We start from the raw sequence: 11,789 nt of genomic DNA on the forward strand, positions 1-11,789 counted from the left end.
CTTATAGAACACAGTTGAACTTTCGTCAGCGCGTGGGCTGATAAGTGGAAAGTACCTGCCCACAGACCCATACGTAATCGTCGTGACTGTTCGAGGAGCAATTGCTGATTGGCCAATTCCAGATGCCCCTCATGTTTCATTGGTCAAAGTTCCTATTCTATGCAAATTGGCAATGCTGTACCAGATTTCGATTAGTACAGTCAGCTGGATGTCAGCCTTCTGCTGCTATCAGAAATGCACCAGCTCTGCCAGTTGCTTTCCCTCGATTTCAGGTAGAAAAGGCTGATTAACTGTAAAGTTTTGTACATCTGTATGTTTTTAAGGTGAGTAGGATTATTTTTCTTTTCAAAAATTTTATTGGAATATCGCGAAACTTATGGAAATGAAATGATAGTCTGCCGTGTTCCACGCACGTTCCACTGACCGTAGATTAGGGTTCATATGGGCAGAGCAGAGGTTGCATCATCGCCGCGCCGAACAGCGGCCCTATAACGGACAGGGCTTCGGTGTTCGCTAGACATGCACGCTAGCATTTCTTGAACATTTTACACTCTAGTTTTGGGCCACCGTACTCTAACAGTTTACGGATCGCTTATAAACGATGACGAACCGACACCATGCACCGCGTCTGTCTTCACTTGCGTGTAAAGACCCCGACCCAATGAGGGCGATCCTTTGTCGAGTAGGGTGATGGGTGATGTCATCATGCAACCAGTTTTCATTTAAACGCTGAACATTCCCTAACCCGAATTTATGGAAGGCAACATATCCGATATAGATACTGCAGAAGAGTTTAAGTACGACCAAACAGAAATTACTGCAATTAGTTGTACTACCGTAACAACGCACTCACACTGAGACTAGTGAGAGCTATCAGTACCCTATATTTATTGCCACAAACAGTTATACAAGCACACCTACTGTGCAAAGCCTGTATGCTTTTGGAAATTCATCTCAGTTTACAAATTTACCTTTCAAGTTCAGCTCATTCACAATTTGATCTTAATCTGGTTAGTACAGGACTATCAATGTTATCATGGAGGTAGCACTCAGACCTCCCTGGCAATATCAAGGGCAAGACTTGGGCTTTGTATTCAAACATGGAGCCTAGGCCTCAATATAGCAGCGAGGCTCGTTTCTACCCCCATGGTTCAAATCAATTGGCCGAAAGCAATGCCACGTTTATCCGGTCCCTCCCTCTGTTCTTCCTGAGATTAGATCCCTTCAAAAAATGTTGTTCTTCTGACATTATTGAACAAGATGTATCAGCCTTTTGTCCAAGGTGACCTTCATTAAGATTTGATTGATTTTTAAATGGCCACGATAACTGAGGAAAAAAATTAAAAATTTCTGTCCTCATGTTATCTATCAGATCATGGGGGAGCTAAATATGTTTTACAAATTTAGTTTCATAGCCAGGTCATTCTGAAAAGTGTCGAAAAAGCCAAAAGTACCAGTTTCACCAGCAAAGATGTTTATTCAGGCAGGAACCTCCCTCAAAACAGACTATGGAGTATACTATGCCAACATAACCAAGCAATGTGAACTGGAAGATGGCGATGAGCTTCAAATCACCGAATTTAATACACTAATTAAAAGTAGAGGTATATCATATAGAGATTTTATCTCCTTGGTTATCTAAATTGACCAGGTTCATTTGTATGTGGAATGAAGATTTTGACCTCGGAGAAACCATTGTCAAATTCATTCACCAGCTCTCCTTTTGACAGTGCCATTGAAAAGTCTTGTAGGATTGAATAGTGTTATTGCATCACCCCAGTAAGTTGTCCGCACACAATACCTAAAGTCTCAATACCAACATCAGGCACAGATAATAACTCTACTGAAGGCAGTAGAGGATGCAGTAGTTTGTGAACGTTTTGTTGAATTTTGAAAAAAACAAATGCTGCCCAATCCTGTAGACTTTGACAAGTTGAAGAGAATACCCACAATGCACATGTCTTTGTGTGTGATAAATGAGTGGCTGTCTAAGCTATTCTGGAAAATACAAGGAACTGTGTGAGGTACAGAGCAGATGCTGGCTGCAAACGTGACCTCATTGCCTATGACATTGCCTGTGACAGTGTAGAATCTAGACTTCTGTTTGGCCTTTTTCTTCTCGGCCCCACCAAAAGCAAATGGCCTAACACTAGATTCTAGACAAGTGCCATTGCCATTCAGTCAGTTGAGATTGATAAGTTGAATTTGTGAATAGTGTGTGCTCATTCTATAATTTTATGTGCATTTTGTAATGGTAGCTTTTCAGGGAAATGAGATGTGTATGCCGTACTTGCATACAGCAGTTTAATGTCAACATATAGAAATGGGTCAGTGTCTGTTTTCTGCATGTTTTGTAAAAAAATATCACGTCCCCCAAAGTTCAAAGACAAAAGCATATAATAGTATCTCAAAATTAGCAATTCAAAATATGTAAATTCTATGAAAGGTCACATCTTGTCTGTGTTCTAATTCGCCAATTGATAGTCACGTGGGATGCGTTCTTTTTGTGCTGATCCACGTAAACGACGTCATCAGGCATCATTTGTTTGAACTGTTGCCTGCCAGGCATCAGTTCCGAAAAATGATGCCCGCTGACGTCAAAAAGGACATTGAAGCGAACGCGGACCGGAATGTAAACAACAATGTCGTCTGCGGCCGATCGAAACGATAGTCGAGAAATTTCTTGGTTTATCCTACTTTCTGAAGAAGAATTGAATGCTTTGGTGTCCAACAAGGACTCGATACGGACAAAAACTATAATCAACGGTGTATTGAACGTTTTGCAGATCCTTTTGGGAAAAACGTTTTCTTACTGAACCACTCCAACATATTACATCGTAGGTGTACATGCGACAAGTTTTGTGTATAGTACGTGACGTTCTTATGCATGGCTACAGAGTAGGTGTGTTACAAAACACATATTGACTGGCCATGAGGGCAACAGCATACATCCTTAACCCCTCGGGCCTGTGAGTCACCCCCAAAACAGACTGTTTCCCTCGGCCTACGGCCTCGGGAAACTGTCTGTTTTTGGGGGTGACTCACAGTCCCTCGGGGTACAGACGTATGCTGTTGCCCTCATGACCAGTCAATATGTGTATACTGTTTACCAAAGACAAGGTTTATTTTTTCAGGACGTTTGTTCAGGTCAAGCCCAGCATGTCCTCTCTCTAGTCTTTGAATAATAAATTAATAGTAGGGTGTTTATTAAGTGTATTACCATAGACTTCCTCCTCTCACTAGGTCATGGTCATGTGTCTGCCTATAGACTCACTAACCTTGGGTCTGTATTAATCCTAGTTCAGGGTCATTTGTCTGCCTACAGACCAACTGACCATTGGTCACAGTCAAATAGCTGTACTGGTAATGGTTTATGTCCATAACCGGGAAACAATTGCATGTCCTCATTCAAATGAGAGTGTCGCTTGACTGAGACCAGACTCATTTTGTACTATATGAAAATACTAGCATTGTAAGCATTATCACATTTTGGTATCTCAGTCACTAATGTATTTAACAAATAGGATCTCCCTAAATAGCTGTACAGTAGTAGAAATTGGCACTTTGCAAAGGCAGACACAATGCAAAACGCATACTCTACTGTTAAATCAAGACACCTTGTACATAGACAGGTTCAACAAGGATGTATGCTTCTTTACTTGGGCTTTATTGTAAGGCAATTTGAAAAGCAAAAATCATCATCAAGGAACTAGATCGACTTTGTCTTTCGTGTTCACATTCAGCTTGTCTGCTTCCTAGTATCAATCAACACAAAAGTGCATGACCCCCAATAAAAAAATTCTTCTCCTACTGGCTTAATGGGATTCAGGAATGACTCATGTAGAACTAAATCGATAAGGACACTGAGCATGAAGTACATTATTTACACCATGACGGTTAACAAACCCGTCACACTTTCTTTTTCTGGCTATAGATTGTAATCTTTGAGTACTATCAAACAGCCAACTGTGAATAGTTAAATTGCAAAATATATTTCGAGTAACTACTAACAGATATTGAAAATCTTTGTATAGTAATGGAGTTTTGGAGGTAGCAACACTTTGTATACAGACTATTGAAAAAGTTAATTTTGTACAGCATCATTGTTGTATCTAAATATTGACATGTGATACATACATTAATTTTAGACCAGGAAATTATCTAAATCCAGTACTAATGCAGTTGATGAAACCTGGCATTTGAAAGAATGCTGGTGCAAACAAAACCATGCATAAATCAGGATAAGAATTTGCATATGTAAGAATATGCATATTCCTGTTCATTTCTTTCTTGCCTTTCATCAAGACTATCATCTATACAGTGTGTGATTTTCATTCCTGAAAAGGCCTGCTTTCAGTGAGGTTCATTGATACAATGGTATTTTTCTCTCTTACAACCTAGTTATTGAAAGAAACCATTTTTTAAAGACGTCATTATGGCTGCTGTTCCCAACGCCTGTTACGCTGCCACCAATACTTACGCTAACTTCCACAAGCAGAAGATTATCATTGAGACAAGTGACGAATCAACACCTCCATCAAGCCCTAACAGGACAAGATATCCTTCAGGTGAGAGAGAGAGACAGAGAGAGAGCGAGAGCGAGCACACATCCTTCCACAAGCCATTCCTATTTTCTGTGCAAGGGAAGAATAATTTAAGTTACTCTCAGTGTATTTATTAACCAAAAATTACATATATGTGATTGATAGTTACAATCCAGGGTACCATGTGTCCACTATACTTCAATGACGTAAACTGTGAGGCAAATGACCTCTTTACTTTAAACAGTGCAGTCATTCCGTGACCCAGCATCTTACAAAGGATAGCAAAAATGCAAATCTTAAGTCAGTCAGGCCATGGTTGTAAATTTTAAAATGTTTAGCAGCAAAGGGTTTGCATAAGTACATAAGGAATAGCTGATCAGTTGAAGTAAACAAGACAGTAACATATGGATTATGCAACAGACAGTTAAGTTCATGGCTGTTTTTGTTGGAAAAATGCTTCAAATAGTATTCATTTAACCTCCACCCACTCTTGTTGTGAGATGTGTCATCTTAATTGTCTATTGTTTGATATTTTTGTTTGTGTCTGCAAGCCTTAACCCTTTCACCGCCATGGTTTTACCCAAACCCATTGTTATCAATGGTGATCTTGGACCTGTTTACACGGAACTGGGGGTGAACAGGTTAAATAATACTCAAACATGTTATCAAAATGAGCAAGTTAAGTCTCAATTCCACTTTGTTTGTGGAATACTTGGGCTATAAATAGATAAACAGGCAAGTGTTTACAAATTAGAGAACAACAAGTGTCGACATGATTTTAAATAGGGGCAACAAAGGTATTCAAATTTAAACAATGACAGTTAAGAGCTTTTGTCCAAATTATTAAATCCAACAATGAACAATGATTAGCTCAGTGTGTTTTGTCTGTCATATCTTAATATAACTTTGTTTTTGTCCTGCCAGGAGGCCCTGGAAGTCCAGCTAAGTGGATCAACTCTGCCTTACATTACTTCCACTTCCCAGGACGTCCAAGAAGTGAGTCAAATCCTGAGAATCCATCAACAGTCTCCCAAAATGGAGCCAAAAGTGCCGCACGTCAATTAATGGCAGAACAAGCTGCACAAATTGAACACAAAAGTGCTCCTTCAAGCCCTCTTATGAGACACATGAGGAAAGAAAACTCTTCTTTTGAAAACTTTGACAAGAAAATATGAATATTATCTGTGTCTTGCCGATATATTCTGTGTTCATGTGATATGCATCAAGTGTGAAGGATAGGAGTATGGTTACCGGAGAACCTGCCTTCTAGGTTTTTCTCTGATATTTCTTTCTATAGGAATGCTCTGCAATGCTGTATAAAAATACTTAGCCATATTTGCATTTACAGTATTAAATGTAACTGGGTTTTCAGACACAAAACATAAGTAAGCCTTAATATCACTTTCTTTTGAAATCAAATGTGTGAATGCATTCTTCTTCTGTAATATGACCCTTTTTATATTAATCACTTCATATGCTATTGATGTATTTGAAAGTCATAACAACTCTAACAGCAGTCTGAAACAGTCCGTGCCAACATCAAATGGTCTTTGCAAATATAAGCTGTGTGTTCTGCAAGTGTATTTTTAGGTATGAAACCAAATTTTGCAACAAAACCTGTCTATGGTGCAAACATTGGCAGTTTTGACTTGGCATGTACATATTGTCAATGCTACTGGAAGACTACATTCTGGCTTGAAATTTTGAGTTTTGTAAGTTTTCGGAATTTGGGTAGATCAATAAACCGTATGTCTTGTTGTGCTTTGACCATACAAACTGCTGGAGAGTTGAAAATGTCACCAACTGCATTATTCTGTCATCAAACTATGTCTTTCTGATTTTTTCAAGAATTATTGTCGCACATACTTAGTTACAGTCTTGTACTGATATATCTGCTTCAGGACAGAAGTTTATTGTGTGTTTGATCAATTCATGGGCATTTCTTTAGAGTGTAAACCATCCAGTAATGCTTTTGCTCAGACTTTCATATCTTTCTGTTCATTGCCTGTTAACCCCATCCCCAGCACAGTGATCTAATCCTACCCATTGTTAACGATGGAATAATCCAAGTGGTTGGTGTGAATGGGATAAGTTTATATTAATAAGCATTTTCTTATAAATGCGGTATAGTACTGCCATGTAAAGTAAGATTTCTAAACTTATCAATTCTATTTCATCCCTCATATTAGAGGTTAAAATCATTTGACATCAGTTTTAAAAATATGCATAATCTTGTTTTATTTGAAATGAAGAGACATGTAAGGATACAGAGAAACCCTCGCTAAGCAGTGAATCTCCTTGCCAAGCTCTGAATGTAACCTTCAGTTTTGCCTCCAAAAGATTCCAAAGTCACTGCTGCCATCTAAATAAACTTTGATTGCAATACGGTACTATCAACTTCTCGATATGCTGTCACAATTTTTAAGTGGTCACAGTGAAGATCTACAAGTTTGAAAAAATGCAAAGTATGCATATTTTTCTCAGAGAATTTATTTTCTTTTTCTCACTTTCTAGTCATACCAATATTTATTAGCAAAGGAGAAGATAAGAAATTTCAACATAAACGTTCATGTGTATTTTTGTGTATTTGATCATCCCATCCAGAGATCTACTGGTTCATCAGCTAAGCCTTGCTTTTGAAATGGCCTGAATGAACACTTCAGACTTGGCAATGAGGACACTGTGGAAAAATTATTTTTGTCTTTGTTTCCCCTGTCAGAGTTGGACAATCATCACCGCCCGCACTCACTCGTAATGTAACCATGGTTACATTGTTATCATTGCAGGCAGCGGCACCTCCACAGGGCTCACTTTTGAATGCTCACCAGTGGATTATGGGTACTATTTGTGGTCATGAAGGTGACATCACCCATTGCTGACCTAGCCACAGGGGCGCGGCACGCATCGTGTAATTATTTCATGAATTTTATACATCAACCTGGGCTTTGCTGTCATAGCCATTAAAAGTATTGATACATGCTTCTTTGTCCGTGTCCAAACTCTGTGTGTTGCATATTATACTTTTCAATACGATTATACTTTTAGTCACACACACTTCTTCATTTGTACCATGCGCAATCAAGAATGACTCCGCAATTTTTTTGCTGCACATGGCAGATAGTGATTCAAAGGTCACAGGGATCGAATTTGAACAGCTTGATAATGCATTCATTTTATACAAAAGCTGTTGAAAACAAAGACATCATGTGAAAGCCACATCTGCTGTAAACGCACAGGTTACCAAAGTACACATAAATAAGAAAACTAACTGATAGCAGATTTGGTTTGTCAGATAAGAAATGTTTGTGTGTCGGAGAAAAAAACTGCTGATGAAGCACAAAGACACACTGGATAAGGAGACTGTTTGATAATATTTTAATGATGTTTGGTTTTCGGTTGCAATCAAAAATCCAATTTACAATTCATCCTGATGTGAACGTTTGTCTAAAACGAAATACTCCATACAGAAGTGTTTTTTTGCACAGACACAGATGTGGAGGAAAATCTGAAAAATTCAGTTGAAGATTGTTTGTCCCCTAAAAGTCTTGTTATGTTTATGTTTGCTTTATGTTAATATGTATATGTAATGTCCATAGTTATCTTTGTATGTAACAAAGAGAAATATGTTAAGAACTGTGCAATTTCATATTTCACCACCATAAATCATATCTCAGTTAATGATTGTATGTCATATGATGTCAGACAAATAATACAGTGCCCAGCTGAAAAGTATCTTGTAATTCAAATAAGTATCATTTGTGTGCGTTTAAAGTTTACGTTTATTAGTCCCACGGTCACCGTCCGGGGGACTTATAGGTTTGGTCATGTCCGTGCGTGCGTGCGTGCGTGCGTGCGTCCGTCCGTTCACGCAGATATCTCAGAGATGCAAGAAGCGATTTCATTCAAACTTGGTACAAGGATTACTACATATGTCATACAGATGCACGTCAATTTGTTTTGTGATACGATCCAATATGGCCGCCAGGCGCCCATTTTATTACGATTTTTTCATGTACAGAGCCATAACTCAGACATGTTTCAACCGATTTTATTCAAAGTTGGTACAAGGACACTGACTAATGTCATAGATATGCACGTTCATTTGTTTTGTGATACGATCCAATATGGCCGCCAGGCGGCCATTTTATTACGATTTTTTCATGTATAGAGCCATATCTCAGACATGTTTCAACCGATTTTATTCAAACTTGGTACAAGGACATTGATTAATGTCATAGATATGCACGTCTATTTGTTTTGTGATACGATCCAATATGGCCGCCAGGCGGCCATTTTATTACGATTTTTTCATGTACAGAGCCATAACTCAGACATGTTTCAACCGATTTTATTCAAAGTTGGTACAAGGACATTGACCAATGTCATCGATATGCACGTCAATTTGTTTTGTGATACGATCCAATATGGCCGCCAGGCGGCCATTTTATTACGATTTTTTCATGTACAGAGCCATAACTCAGACATGTTTCAACCGATTTTATTCAAACTTGGTACAAGGACATTGACCAATGTCATAGATATGCACGTCAATTTGTTTTGTGATACGATCCAATATGGCCGCCAGGCGGCCATTTTATTACGATTTTTTCATGTACAGAGCCATAACTCAGACATGTTTCAGCCGATTTTATTCAACGTTGGTACAAGGACATTGACCAATGTCATAGATATGCATGTCAATTTGTTATACATATATACATCAATTTGTTATGTGATACGATCCAATATGGCCGCTAGGCAGCCATTTTATTACGATGTTTTCATGTACAGAGCCATAACTCAGATATGTTTCAACCGATTTTATTCAAAGTTGGTACAAGGAGATTGACTAAATGTCATACATATGCATGCCCATTTGTTATGTGATACGATCCAATATGGCTGCCTTGCGGCCATTTTGTTACGATTTTTTCATGTACAGAGCCATAATACTCTCAGGCATATCTCAACCGATTTTATTCAAAGTTGGTACAAGGACATTAACCTATGTCATACATATGTAAGTCAATTTGTTTCATGATATGATCCAATATGGCTGCATGGCAGCCATTTTGTTACAATTTTTTCGTGTCCTTAGCCAAAACTTGGGCATGTCTCAACTTATTTTATTCACCAATTTTAATCATTGTACAAGGACAGTGACCTATGTCATACATATGCACATTGATTTGTTTTGTGGCCATTTTTTTCCGATTTTTTCATGTCTGGAACCATAACTCAGACATGTATCAAGCGAATTTATTCAAAGTTGGTACAAGGACATTGACTTATTTATGTATGTTGATTGGTTTCACGAGATGGTCCAATATGGCCACATGGTAGCAATTTTGTTATGGTTGTTTCATGTCGAGAGCCATAACTCTGGCAAGTCTCAACTGATCTTATTCAAAGTTGGTACATGTACATTGACTTACGTCATACATATACGTGTTGAGTTTTTGAAACAGTAAGATCAAATATTGCTGCATGGCGGTGATTTTGTTACAATTTTCAAATGTACAGAGCCATAATCAGACATATTTCCACCAGTATCATGTTGGTACAAGGACATTGACCTACGAGTATTTCATACATATGCTCGTCAATTTGTTTCACGTCATGTAGCAGTAACATGTCAATTATTGAAGTTTCGTAAGTAGGCTGATATGTCAAGAAATATGTACTGCATCAATTCATGAAAGTTTATACAGATGTTAGCTGATGTTAAGCTCACATTGCTTTAACATTGAAAAAGACATTTATCAGTGTCATTTTAATTAATTTGTAATTGCATAAGTAATGAACTTTCCTAATTAGGGTGATATAGCCATAAATTAATACAACGTCAAATGTGATGAAACTTGATACAGATGTTGATCTCATAGTGTTGTAAATACTGCATCAAACTTTATGAAATATGGTACCAGTGATAATCCGTCAAGTGTTAGAATTGTGTGCACAAATGTTTTGCACATCCTGTTGATTAATTCCTAGTTTACTCATTTTCTGAACTTTAGGATGGTGGCCTACATTGGTTTCATGTTTTCATCACATGGAACTCATTCTTGGCCATTGAGCGTCATCTGTATCAAAGTATTTTTATCACAGACCTAATTAATGAAGAGGACTCTATCCTCTCTGAGACATGTAATCAAAGTACCCATTAACAAGTGGGGACTGTGTCATCAACGATGACTTATTTATCAATAAAGGTTGAGCAACTGTAATAGGAAAACTTCACCTATTCAGCCGCAATTCCACACACCATTGATAACAATGGTTGTGTTTCCAAACTATGCCATACCATGGTGGTGACAGGGTGCTGGTGTGCAATTCTTTCTCACTTTTCTGCCTTGTGGCAGTTAGTGTCATGGCATCTTTCCCTTTTAAATTCTAAAAACAATTTTAAAAACAATTCTTTTACAGAATAAGTGGCATGTATCTATAGAAGAACACTTTTATCTGTTCTGTGGAGTTGTTTAGGTTCAGATCCACTGTGTCTCCTATTGACCCAGTTCAGTAAAATTCCATTTTAGTGACAATCACCATTGGTTCAGTTGTATACCTGTATTTTGAATAATATTCTTCAAGTTGGATTTGAAATGAGGTCACTTCTGAAATGTTGTGAAACTGATAAATTGCCCACTGTGTCAAATACCTAAGTGATGAAGAGCAGTTTGTCGATGAGATAAAATACATAGTGCTATATTACAATTAAGTGTAACATTTTTATCAGTCTTGTGTTGTATTCAAAATTTTCATGTCATCTTTCTGTTTTAGACTTCAATAACCACTGAAATGTAATTGGTTATGTAAGTGTCTTGACAGTAGCTGAAATAGATAGCATGTTTTCATATCACTTCAATAAAACCAGAAGAGAAAATGTAATATGTAAATAGAAATCGTTTTTCTGTGTATTTTAATTCAAATATTACACTTTAGTGTTCATATCATTCTGAATAAAACATGGTCTTTGATTTCAAATGACATTCTCTGAATCAAATGGAGTCTTGTCTTGAGGATATGCCTGTGAAGTTATCTAATCATCTGTTCTGAAGGAACAGTGATGGTATGTACTTAGCTCTTCGGATTTATATAATAATAATAGTATCATTTATATGATAATTTCAGAACTCCCCACTCCTTTCTATTACCTACATGTCTGTACCACGTAGACTGCTCGCTGTATTTTTAGTGTTTGAACTCTTTCATGCAATTTTATGGACAGAATAGATTCTGTCACAT

At 37.6% G+C, this 11,789-nt stretch overlaps 1 protein-coding gene across 2 annotated transcripts; it reads left to right on the top strand.

The window, feature by feature from the left end:
- On the top strand, nt 1–7,523 carry LOC139115522 (uncharacterized). Of its 2 annotated transcripts, XM_070677686.1 has the most exons (4): nt 1–323; nt 4,402–4,568; nt 5,469–5,540; nt 7,331–7,523. In XM_070677686.1, exons 2-4 carry the CDS (start codon nt 4,436–4,438, stop codon nt 7,399–7,401), a joined length of 276 nt encoding a protein of 91 aa, XP_070533787.1. In that variant the 5' UTR covers nt 1–323; nt 4,402–4,435; the 3' UTR covers nt 7,402–7,523. The 2 variants fall into 2 exon arrangements, with proteins under 2 accessions (XP_070533787.1, XP_070533786.1); XM_070677685.1 differs by having other exon boundaries at nt 157–323; nt 5,469–7,523.
- Nucleotides 7,524–11,789: the final 4,266 nt, after the last annotated feature.

This window comes from Ptychodera flava, chromosome 17 (genome assembly GCF_041260155.1).
Source record: "Ptychodera flava strain L36383 chromosome 17, AS_Pfla_20210202, whole genome shotgun sequence".
Lineage (NCBI taxonomy): Eukaryota > Metazoa > Hemichordata > Enteropneusta > Ptychoderidae > Ptychodera > Ptychodera flava.